The sequence below is a fragment of the Lactuca sativa genome, chromosome 4, assembly GCF_002870075.4.
Source record: "Lactuca sativa cultivar Salinas chromosome 4, Lsat_Salinas_v11, whole genome shotgun sequence".
Taxonomy (NCBI): domain Eukaryota; kingdom Viridiplantae; phylum Streptophyta; class Magnoliopsida; order Asterales; family Asteraceae; genus Lactuca; species Lactuca sativa.
Window position 1 is genome coordinate 335,469,612 of NC_056626.2, and position 12,018 is coordinate 335,481,629.

Sequence of the window (12,018 nt, forward strand, 5' to 3'; positions counted from 1 at the left end):
CACTAATTTGATAAACATAACATATATGACATGGATACGAACTTAGAGATGTTTAGGTTTTAAACATAGGCAAAAACCTCGAGTTTTGATTAAAAATAAATTTAATCACTAATTTGATAAACATAACATATATGACATGGATACGAACTTACAGATCTAATTTTTAGTTTGCATATAACCTAACATGATATTACAAAACCAATTTACAACATGTATCGAGAACACTGTTAGAAGGGCTTGATGTTAGTGTTTGTACAACATGTAATGCCTTTTCTTTATACCACAGAAAACAAGTTACGACCTATCTTATGCAATATATAGATTGTACAAGGCCTAATTTTTTCATTATATACCACAGGGCCTAATTTTTTTCATTATATATTTTTATTTAAAAATACAAAATTTTAATAAAGATAAAGACCATTTTTTCTTGTTCGTCATGCCGTTTAAGAATATGTTATTTTTCAGGATCGGCCGTGTTTGGGCACATATCCCATAAGATTTTTTTCCCCTTCAATGGGCTTTATAATGATACATATGTATTATTATGTTTTATTTGTGTGTTTTACTAGAAAAATCATTTAACGAAGATAATAAGTTTCAAGATCGAAACATACATACTTTTATGACATTGGTTATCGAATTACAAGCTATGGTAATATATATTTGTGGATAACCTTTATGATGAGTCTAATGATTAAGGAGTGAAATTTCATATAAAAGGTCAATGTCTCAAATTTTGCTCGTCTAGTGTTCTGTGATTGACATCTCACGTGGACCATAGGGGGGAAGGGTTGATGTAGACTGTATGATTTTCTACTTTTTATATTGGTATGAATATAAGTGGATGCACAAGGAAAATATAAGTAAATCGTATTTATGAAAATATATCACCTAACGTAACATATAATAGTTGATATTGACTAGGTGGGTATGCTTCCATTTAATTGTTATAACATATGAAATTAGGAGACTGGCAAAAAAAACATTGGTTGCAAAAAAGTGTTCGTTGAAATGCCATTTATATGGCATGAACTAAAGCCAATTTGAACTATTACTCAATAATATTTTAGCAATATAATTTTATTCATACGTAATCTTCAACCAGAGGCATACAACCATACATCTAGTTTCAACTAAATTTTGTCGTTAGAGTTTCATAGTAGTGCCTAGTATGAACAACACTAAAACGTGTGGGCATATTTGGTAAACGATGATACTTTTGGGTCCAATGTGACAAACAACTTAAAGTAAAGGGTCATAAGTGTATTTCACTAAATACAAAACAATTTCAGCTCTAAAATTGCCGGGTATGCCGTGTTCCAACACCACGTGGCGCCCGGCCATGATTTGAATTCGTCCGACGACGTACCCATCGGAAAAGCAAGATCACAACGAAACTCAACCTTGCAAATAAATCTTTACCCCAATATTTCACTCGTAATTCACTCACCACTCACACTCATCATCTTCCTTAAAAATCCCCATCGCCATTTCAATAGCAAATGTCAATAAATTGATTTGAATCGATTCGAAAGAAACCCAATCAGCCACCATTTTCCGATTTGATATGGCTTCCCGGAGGCTTGTATCCTCCCTTTTCCGCCGTGTTAAATCACCTTCAATCACAAAACTCCACAACCCACCGACCCCATGTCCACGTTACCGCCCTTCGCCGGCAGGTTTTCTGTTGAACCGGGCAGCGACAGCAGGATACTCAACGGCAGCCGCCGCACTCTCGTCGTCTCCGTCATCTTCCAAAACAACCGGAAAGATTACCGATGAATATACAGGTAAAGGTGCTGTGGGTCGCGTCTGTCAGGTGATCGGCGCCGTCGTGGACGTGCGGTTTGAAGATGGGTTGCCGCCGATCTCGACGGCGTTGGAGGTGATGGATCATTCGATCAGACTCGTGTTGGAGGTGGCGCAGCATATGGGAGAGAATATGGTGAGGACAATCGCCATGGATGGAACTGATGGACTTGTTAGAGGCCAAAAAGTTCTAAACACCGGATCTCCTATCCTTGTAAGACTTTTTCTTCTGTTAAATTACTCCATTTGAGACTTCAATTCCTTTCTTCAAGACTTCAATCGTAATCTCGATTCCATGTTACAGGTTCCGGTCGGCAGGGAGACACTCGGTCGTATTATAAATGTCATCGGAGAGCCTATTGACCACAGGGGTGAAATAAGTAAGCATTGCATTGCATCTTTACACCATTAATTATCTTCTCACTTTCTTCCCAATCTGATTCAAACTACTGACGCTTTTGATCGTTTGAATTTCAAAGAAACGAGTCACTATCTACCAATTCATCGTGAAGCTCCGGCATTCAATGATCAGGAAACCGAACAGCAGATCCTCATCACCGGAATCAAAGTGATCAAAAATTTCACTTATCATCTTTAATTTTTACGTTTCTCATTCGTTTTCCACTTGCAATTACAGGTTGTGGATCTTCTTGCTCCATATCAAAGAGGTGGGAAGATCGGGTTGTTTGGTGGTGCCGGCGTCGGGAAGACGGTGCTAATTATGGAACTCATTAACAATATCGCAAAGGCCCATGGTATGCAAGACCCTTTCAATTTCTTGTGTATGTAATGGAATACGAAGATTCATGTTTAATTCTGATCAGGTGGTTTCTCGGTGTTCGCCGGAGTTGGTGAAAGAACTCGAGAAGGAAATGATCTGTATCGAGAAATGATCGAGAGTGGTGTCATTAAGCTCGGAGAGCAACAAATGGAAAGCAAATGTGCGTTGGTGTACGGTCAAATGAATGAGCCCCCCGGTTCTCGTGCTCGTGTCGGACTCACCGGACTTACAGTCGCCGAACACTTCCGAGATGCTGAAGGACAGGACGTGCTTCTGTTCGTCGACAACATTTTCCGTTTCACTCAGGTGAAGCATATATCCACCATTAATCTCTCTCTCTCTCTCTCTCTCTCTCTCTCTCTCTCTCTCTCTCTTCCATTAATGGATGGTTTTCGTGTTTGTTTTTTTTTCCGGTAGGCGAACTCCGAGGTGTCTGCGTTGTTGGGACGTATTCCGTCAGCCGTCGGTTACCAGCCGACGTTAGCGACGGATCTTGGAGGCCTTCAGGAGCGTATTACGACAACCAAGAAAGGATCCATTACATCAGTGCAAGCTATCTACGTGCCGGCCGATGACTTGACGGATCCTGCTCCGGCAACCACCTTCGCTCATCTTGACGCCACCACCGTGCTTTCTCGACAGGTAGACTAGCTATCGTTCTATCATTCCTACCAAAACGCGATCTTTTTCCTGAATTTGGTGTAAAACTTTAATGTAGATTTCGGAGCTTGGAATCTATCCGGCTGTGGATCCATTGGATTCGACATCTAGAATGCTTTCTCCTCGTATTCTTGGTGAAGATCATTATAACACTACTCGTGGTGTTCAGAAGGTTCTTCAGAACTATAAGAATCTGCAGGATATCATCGCCATTTTAGGAATGGATGAGCTTAGTGAAGACGATAAACTCACTGTTGCTCGTGCTCGTAAGGTCCAGCGTTTCTTGAGTCAACCCTTCCACGTTGCAGAAGTCTTCACCGGCGCTCCGGGGAAGTACGTCGAGTTGAAGGAAAGCGTCGCCAGTTTCCAGGTATATAAAATTTTCCCCAATCCAATCTTGTATTTTTTTTTTTTATTTGAAAAGTTAAATCATATATGAAAATAAAAGTAAATAAACGTGAATTTTCAAAAAAAAAAAAAAAACTAAAAACTAAAAATGGTGTTAAAAATACTATAAGATATACCCACTTAAAAATGGTGTTCAAGTTCATGTCTACTAAAAATGTTTGATTATTTATTAATAATCTGAAAAATATTAGAATATTATGGTCGCTATTATAGAAAATGGTGTTCAAGTTCATGTCTACTAAAAATGTTTGATTATTTATTAATAATCTGAAAAATATTAGAATATTATGGTTGCTATTATAGATATCATCACTCACATGAATTGTTAAATTCCAGGGTATATAAAGAGTATTTCACTCATATAAATACACTAAGCAATTTTGTAGGGTACATATAAAATTTTCCAATATTAGATGTGAGATTCAAAGTCAACATTGTTATGGATAAATGAATAATTAATGATATGTGATGCAGGGTGTTATTGAAGGAAAATATGATGATCTTCCTGAGCAAGCTTTCTATATGGTTGGAGGAATCGATGAGGTGATTGCGAAAGCTGAGAAGATTGCGAAAGAGAATGCTAGTTAATTGTCATTGTTTTTGGTTTGCTTTATTTATAATACAATTTTATTCGGTGCATCCGGGTAGCTAGTTTAGTCATGAGTATCAGCACGACTCTTGAGCTCGTTTTTTTGTTTACATGTTTCTCGGTGGCTAACTGCCGATTTTTCGCCCCGAGAGGTGCATTTTAAGGCAATTAACTTATGTATTCCATTTTTGGACTAATAGAAATAAAATGTAGTATTGGTATGTTTGTGGTTTTAGTTCTTTTTAGATCTATGGTTCTTTTGTGTCATTGATTTCAAAGGATCTTGACAAAGAAATAAGTTTTTTTTTAATTGTTATTACGTGAGATCTTTTAAACCTAATGATCAATAGTCTGATTGACATGTAATGACGTTTTTATATATTGCTTGATTTGTTTAAACACTTATTTTTCAATGTGGTTTTGATGATAATTGGATGAATCATGAAAATAGTATATATGAGTAAAAACATTTAATTGAAAATATCTATGAAGACGTATACACTTTTACAGAATTACGAAAGTTTAAAAACTTCAAGCGAAAAATAAAAACAAAAGATGTTATTTTTAATTTAGTGATATATCAATAAACTGTTTAGTGATACGATATCATTTTCTTAGGTATCATTTTCTAATGTTGTTTTAGCTAATTTTTATGGAAACGGCTTTTATAATCTTTTGAGTATTTGTTTTTAAGAAAAAAGTTCGAATTGAAAGAAGAGAAACCGAATAAGAACTTAAAGTTTTCAATTTAAACAAAAACTATAAATCTAAAACCTACTTAAAAAGTAGTTTTTGAACTTTTAATTTTTAGTTTTTTTACGATAAAGTTATTACTATTTTCTTTATACACTTTTATAAATAAAAGTTTTAGTTTACATTTACTAGCTTTTTCTTTCAAGTTCTAGCAGTCAGGTTTCAATTCCGACTACCGGTTAGGTTTTTCCGATATACTTCTTGATTTTTTTCTTATTTGAGGTTGGATATACATCTATTTATAGAGATAAATATAGTTTTATTAAATTAAAAAAAAAAAATTAAAAAAATAAAAATAAAACCCAGATCTTGAACAACATCTCCTGAACGTCTAAAGTTTGCACCATCTTCAACATTCACCATTGTGGATACGACGTACCTTCAAATCCAATCTTCTTCGCCACTTCAACAATGTTGGAGTAGCTCCTTGACCATCGTGACCACTCTCTCTGCTCGCCACTAGATTGCAAATAGTCTGAATCCATGTAAATAGATACATATAGTTTCATCAGATGAGAAGCGGGTAATCTATCCACAAATCGAGCAAAAAAAACTTCAAGGTACGACTCTTGCAAGCTTTTGGAATCTCACTCTGCTTGAGCATTTGGAGCTCCAATGGAAGAACATATGGGGTCATGTACGATGTCTAGCTATATTTGTGAACATAACCCTAAAAATAACCCGATTTTTTGGGTCTCATGATTTTCTATGTCTTGTTACTTGCATTTGGCGTTGAATCATCTCAGAAGGTGAGCTAATATGTTTATCAGACTTGCAACTTTAATTTTTATGAGTTAACAGTCTAAAACTCAATAGAAATATTGAAATTTTACTCAACATGGATCATCATATTTGTAGAGAGACCTAACAAAAATTGAAATAAATTAGGAACCTCACACCTGATCATCGCCGAAGAATTTGTTCGCCTACGGTCTAAGTTCTTTAGGTCGAAGAAGATTGATACGAAACATAGACAATTTAACAAGTTGTGTGTGGGAGGATAGTGGTGGATTCAATGTTAGATGAGAACAATTTGTTGTGGTATTTGAGATCTATGAATGGAGGGGCAAATCGGTAAGAGTTCTGAAACAGAGAGATTGAATATGATTTTTTTTAATGATTTTTTAGAGATGGAACCATCATTACACATTGGGGAAAAAAATAAGAAGACAGGAGACAGAAGAAGCATTGTAGTAAACTTCATATACACACACACAATGTTTTAAAACCTGAGTTTTTAGTTGACCTCGTGTGATGACCGGTTTACGGGTCAACCCGGTTTATGGTCTTTTTCTATTTTCATATATATTTTTTACTTTCGAGCATAACGCATAAACATATAAAACTAATAAGTTGATGTCCACAAAGTTTAAACATTGAAAAAAATATCAAAACATGATATAGATCAATCTAAACTCAATAATAGATCAATCTAAACTCAATAAACAACCATATAGAGTACAAAAACAAAACAAGACATAGTTTTGACGTTCGCTACATGTATCCAAGCCCTATTAAAACGGGTCAATCCGGTTTTAACTGGTTCGATATAACGGTTCGATCGCGGTTTAGGGGAAACCCGACCGGTTCGATCCGGTCCGTATTTTTACAAAAAACCATTCTCAATTGACCCATCTTCTACCTCGGGTCACTATCCAACCGGTTGAACCGGCCGGGTCGACCCGGGTTTTAAAACATTATATATATATATATATATATATATATATATATATATATATATATATATATTACTCAAAAAGTAAAAAAAAAAAAAAAAAAAGCCTTGTAATCTAGATTTAACCGGTGAAACCGGGAAAAATACGTTCACTACCCATAAATTACTTGTTTTTATAGACAAATATCCATTTTTAACAATAGAATCTAATAAAAATATTTTTAAATCGTGGACAAATGGATGTGGTCGTTAATAACAAATCCATAACAAATATATTTCTTGGTTTCAAGTGTTTGGCTTAACATCAACCACACTGAATTACTTGTTCTATAGACAAATATCCACTTTCTCTAATAATAAATTCTAATAAAAAAATATTTTTAAATCGTGGACAAATGGAAATGGTCGTTAATAACAAAACTATTCCTTAGACTTACCCGCCCTTTTCCAAAACCTCAATGAATATAAATACAACCACTTTCGTACACCTATGTTGTTGATTCCATCTCTTGTCAACAATTTCAATTTGGGTAATTCACTTAGGGTTTCACCTATAATCATCACATTCGTAAGGTTAGCTACTCATCAATTTTTCTCTAATATTGTTTGATAATTTATGGTTTCTTGATTTCTTCAGCTATGGCGTATCAATCCAGCGAAAAAGACATCACAGATGATTTTAAAATGCAAAGGATCGGGAACTTTCTCAGTTGTGCTTCGAGAGGTGATAGGGTTGGGCTTAATATGATGTTGAGAGAGGGCATTTCTCCTAATGTGCAGGATTATGATAACAGAACTGCTCTTCATCTTGCTGCCAGTGAAGGTCATGCTTCGATTGTAGAGCTTCTTCTACACTACAAGGCCGATGTTAATCTCGATGATAGATGGCACAGAACTGTAAGACTTAGGTTTTCGTTGTTAATTTTTTTAGGGTTTCAAAATCGGATTGTCGATTGGATGATAAGATTTAACAACAATTAATGTAATTCAATCCTTTTCTCGATGAATTCTAGCCTTTGACAGATGCAAGATTATATGGACATCGAGATATTTGCAGGATTCTCGAGGTGAATGGAGGAAAGGACTCTATAATGAATAGCCCAATGGTATTTTCGTACTTCTTATTCCTTTTCTATGTAATTTGATGCTGCTATTTTTCCCGATTCAGCCAATAATCTTCAAAATTATGCCAAATTATCAATCTGTATTCATTCAATCGATATGTTTCAGACAGTTCGTTATGAAGAAGATGCAAAAGAAGTGAACATTGAAATATCCGAGATAAACTCCGAGAATTCAGAAGATATCGAACAGGTTTAAGCATGAACATTTGATTGTTGTTATATGTTAATCAAAATCGATACACCATTAATTGATATTGAATTGTTTGTGATGATCAGGGTGTATTTGGTAAATCTAAAAAGGTGAAGTGGAGGGGAACGTGGGTTGTCAAAACAAAAATCAAAAGACAGATAGATTTTCCAGTCAAAATGTTGGCTTTATTATTTTTTATTTCATATTTTTAATTAAGTATTTTAAGATGATTAACAAAAGTTACAAAACTATTAACATGTTTCTTTAAACTTTATTTAGGGTTTTGTCTGCTAATGATAATACACGATTAAGGGAACTTCGTCATCCAAACATTTTGCAGTTTCTTGGTTCTATTAAGCATGATGGAAAAATGATATTAATAACAGAATATTTGTCAAGAGTAAGCACACGTTTTTATTTTCATTTCATTTTTCAATGAGAAAATTGCAAATTTAGCAAAATATGTTAATTAGTTTGTGGAAAATAACGAAAATAACCCAAATTAAAATTTTAGCCACCAAAATGGCAGATAGATTAAGCCTGTCTGCGATTTTTCTAAACCATCTGCGAATGTACAAGTCGCTAAGCACACCGTGGTTTAGCGACTAGTTCGCAGATGTTTTTTTTAGTTTTTTTATTTTTTCTGCATAAATACCCCCATCTTTGACTAAAATCGCAAATGAACTAAGCTCATCTAGGATTTCCTCTCTTCCCACCTGTGATTTTGCGTTTTTTTAATTGTCTTTTTTAATTTTTTTAACTACGATATTAATAGGGTTTGACTACGAAACAACTTTATTATATATAAAGTTTTGAAAAAAATTATCATTTTAATTGTTATTTTTTTGGAAAATTTGTTTTGAAACCTTTCTAATAAAATGAATTCGTCCATATTGACTCTAGAGAAAAAGTCCTCCAACCAAAAGTTTGAAAAATGAAAGGAAAAAATATTATCATTTTATACCCATAAAAAAGAGGAAATCACATATAGACAAGGAAAGTTGCGGATGGTCTGAGTCCATCTACGATTATAGTAACTATTTTTGTAATTTGAGATTTTTTTTCTATTTTCAACAAAATAATTAAGAGATTAGATTATATTCGTAATTTTCTCTTTTCCAAATCTTTGACAAAATTTAATTATATAAACCCTAATATGGAATTTTCTATTCCAATATGGATCCCTCTCCTATTGGATATTGGGTTTTTTATTTTATGTCAGCTATTTAGGGAGGATGAATGTTATTAAAAGAATAAATGTTTTGTAGAAATCAAAGTTGGTGGATATGATTTAACTCGTAAAAGCTAATAATTTATCTAATGGTCTATATGTTATGTTTATCTTATTTTTAGGGAAGCTTAGATGATATTTTGAAAAAAAAGATTGGACTTGATCTACACCTTGCTTTGCGTTTTGCACTTGATATTGCTAGGTATTGTTTTTCTATTCTTTATCGTCTACAATATATATTTAGTAAAACTATTTCTACAAATTTTTTGAGAAGGATAGAACTTGTTTTCTGAAATAAATAATAAATTTTCAATTAATAAAATGGAACTTGTTTTGAACTTTTGGTGAATGATCGTAATTTCCCATAAAACTTTCTATTCTCACTTTCTGGTTCATATGGTTTCCGTTTGTTTCAATTTTAAATTTAAATTATTAATAAGAAAAATATTATAAAATATTTGACAGGGGGATGAATTATCTTCATCATCACAAGCCTTGCCCTATTATCCACAATCATCTCGATCCTAAGTAAGCTTATGTCTGAATTTATATAAATGTTTTAGTTGATGAGGAAAAAACATAGGATAAACTATAAAAAATAGCAATATACGTTCATTTATTTATCTGTGTATTATAATATCTTATTTTCATTCATTTATTTTCAATTGTTTTCTTAATAAGATGTTGTACTATCCAAAAAACTACTAAAATATAGTAATGCATAACGATTTTAAAAAATTTAAAGTTGCATTTTTGTATTTGTTCAGAAACTTATTACAAGATGAAGGTGGTCATTTAAAGATTGGTGAATATTGGGTACAAATGTTGTATGAGCTACATCCAAATCAAGAAAGTATATTTCACACATTTTTATTTATTTATTTATAAATAAAACTATTATATCGTGCTCTTGTGTCCAATAAATTATTTTGTATTTTTAGGTCAAAACTCGGGCATAGTCAACAAGCACCTAATCAATAAAGGAAGAGACATCCAGTCATTTGGACTCATACTCTACCAAGTAACTTTATATAATATAAATAGAGATAATTTAGTAAAAGAGTAACAAAGTATTTGCTTTTATTATTTTACAAAATACCATTGTTTTTAAAAAAAAAAAAAAAAAAAACCCTATGATGGTAAATAACTGAAATTTTAAAAATAGAAAAAAAAAATACATAAAAGTCACTATATTTTGACAATTATTGTGGTTTAACAACTATATTTTGGTTTCATCATTGAAAGCCACAAAAGTTTGCAATTTTTTCAACGTCGATCACTTTGTCCTGTTATACCCAACTATAACAGCTATAAATGGCCGCAATAGACATTTTGTTAAACTTTTATAGAACATTTAATGTCAAAGTTTAGTGTCAAATTTTTCATTAAACTATTAAACTTTGACAAAAAAAAAATTATTGCGATCACTTTAACCTGCTATAGAATGTCAAAATGGTTGACATAAAAATAATGGTCAAACATTGGTTGTTTTCATTGGAGAAATATAGTAGCTTTTATGTACATTTTCCTTATAAAATACAGTAGTTTGTGAACTAAAAAAATAGTTTATTACACATTTATCGTGTTTTTTTAAATAATGTTCTTTTATAAAATAAATAAATAGTTTGTTGTTTATTTAAGACACTAACCGATATAAATAAATCAAAATTTCAATTCTTAAATAGTACAAATAAATAATTTTTATTGCTACAATCACCATTAATATTTTTTCTAACTATTTTTACTATAGATGGTTGAAGCAAAGTACATACCCGACATGATACATCTCAAATCTCTTGATTTCCAAATGACATTCAATACTAAATGTCCTGCAAGAATTCAACAGTGAGTCACGATATTTTCAAATCTTTTTTAATTTTCATTTTCTATAAATAAAACGTGTCATTGAATATGAAAATAAGTATATAACATAAGATTTTTTTATATGTAGGCTGATAAAACAATGTACAAGTAATGTACGTTGTCGCCCAGGGTTTAGTTATATCATTGACACGCTAGAAGAAGTTTATTCGACTTTAGGAAAGCCTTCTTGTATATGGTGAGCATAATGAAAAGATGTTGCAATGTTGTTAAAACAAGAATTGAAGTTAATTATAGATTACTACAAAGAATGCATTGTTTATATAAATTTTAAAAGAAATTTTAACCTTTACATATTGAAATTTTACAAAAGCTAGTTTACAAATTACAAATACTTGTGCGGATGTTCTAGAAGCTTTTTTTAATCTGTAAAATATTTCATTAATATTTCCTTCATTTACCGAGTGTTATGAACAAACACTATATGAATACTATCTTGAACAATGACATCTGGTGAGTTTAGAATCAAGTTTGAATAAAATCTTTAAAACCTTAATCTAATAAAATCTTTAAAACGTGTAGTGTAAATTGAATCAAGTTTGAATATGAAATGAGAGTTTAGAAAAGATTTATAACACCGAATCTAAATATAATCTGGTTGGCTCAATATAATGTTTTCAGAGAATACAAGAGGTTATTGAGTACAATGAGTGTGCAAAAATTCTTAACCTCTAAGACATGTATCCATCCCATATTTATAGGGATAAAGAAAGCAAACAAAAATATAAGGGACTTAGACATTACAATTTCGAAACATAAATGCCCTTATAATAAACTTTACAAACAGACTTTTGACACTCTGAAAGACCTAAACATATTCGACATCTCACAAAAACATTTGACCCCAACTTTCTCCCCCTTTGTGAGAAATGTCAAATCTAAGTTAATAGCATATGTCCTGCTTGATGAATCAC

The 12,018-nt window shown here is 32.4% G+C and overlaps 2 protein-coding genes across 2 annotated transcripts; both read left to right on the forward strand.

Moving 5' to 3' along the window:
* The first annotated feature begins 1,084 nt into the window (after window positions 1-1,084).
* Window positions 1,085-4,499, forward strand: LOC111909978 (ATP synthase subunit beta, mitochondrial). Its single transcript, XM_052771438.1, has 8 exons — window positions 1,085-2,026; window positions 2,117-2,192; window positions 2,292-2,380; window positions 2,450-2,567; window positions 2,637-2,899; window positions 3,011-3,235; window positions 3,312-3,623; window positions 4,136-4,499. Exons 1-8 carry the CDS (start codon window positions 1,571-1,573, stop codon window positions 4,247-4,249), a joined length of 1,653 nt encoding a protein of 550 aa, XP_052627398.1. The 5' UTR covers window positions 1,085-1,570; the 3' UTR covers window positions 4,250-4,499.
* Window positions 4,500-7,168: 2,669 nt separating this feature from the next.
* Window positions 7,169-11,313, forward strand: LOC111909966 (integrin-linked protein kinase 1). The gene is made up of 12 exons (XM_042901754.2): window positions 7,169-7,208; window positions 7,316-7,575; window positions 7,692-7,784; window positions 7,909-7,992; window positions 8,079-8,170; window positions 8,272-8,392; window positions 9,346-9,425; window positions 9,689-9,751; window positions 9,991-10,076; window positions 10,183-10,244; window positions 10,974-11,068; window positions 11,175-11,313. Exons 1-12 carry the CDS (start codon window positions 7,169-7,171, stop codon window positions 11,284-11,286), a joined length of 1,188 nt encoding a protein of 395 aa, XP_042757688.1. The 3' UTR covers window positions 11,287-11,313.
* Window positions 11,314-12,018: the final 705 nt, after the last annotated feature.

Excerpts from the sequence above, each read along its gene's own strand:
- LOC111909978 (XM_052771438.1), top strand. The coding sequence starts at position 1,571 with ATGGCTTCCCGGAGGCTTGTATCCTCCCTTTTCCGCCGTGTTAAATCA. Across the intron at positions 2,193-2,291 it reads TGACCACAGGGGTGAAATAA|AAACGAGTCACTATCTACCA; the intron begins GTAAGCATTGCA and ends TGAATTTCAAAG. Across the intron at positions 3,624-4,135 it reads AAAGCGTCGCCAGTTTCCAG|GGTGTTATTGAAGGAAAATA; the intron begins GTATATAAAATT and ends TATGTGATGCAG.
- LOC111909966 (XM_042901754.2), top strand. The coding sequence starts at position 7,169 with ATGTTGTTGATTCCATCTCTTGTCAACAATTTCAATTTGG. Across the intron at positions 7,576-7,691 it reads ATGATAGATGGCACAGAACT|CCTTTGACAGATGCAAGATT; the intron begins GTAAGACTTAGG and ends GATGAATTCTAG. Across the intron at positions 7,993-8,078 it reads ATTCAGAAGATATCGAACAG|GGTGTATTTGGTAAATCTAA; the intron begins GTTTAAGCATGA and ends TGTGATGATCAG.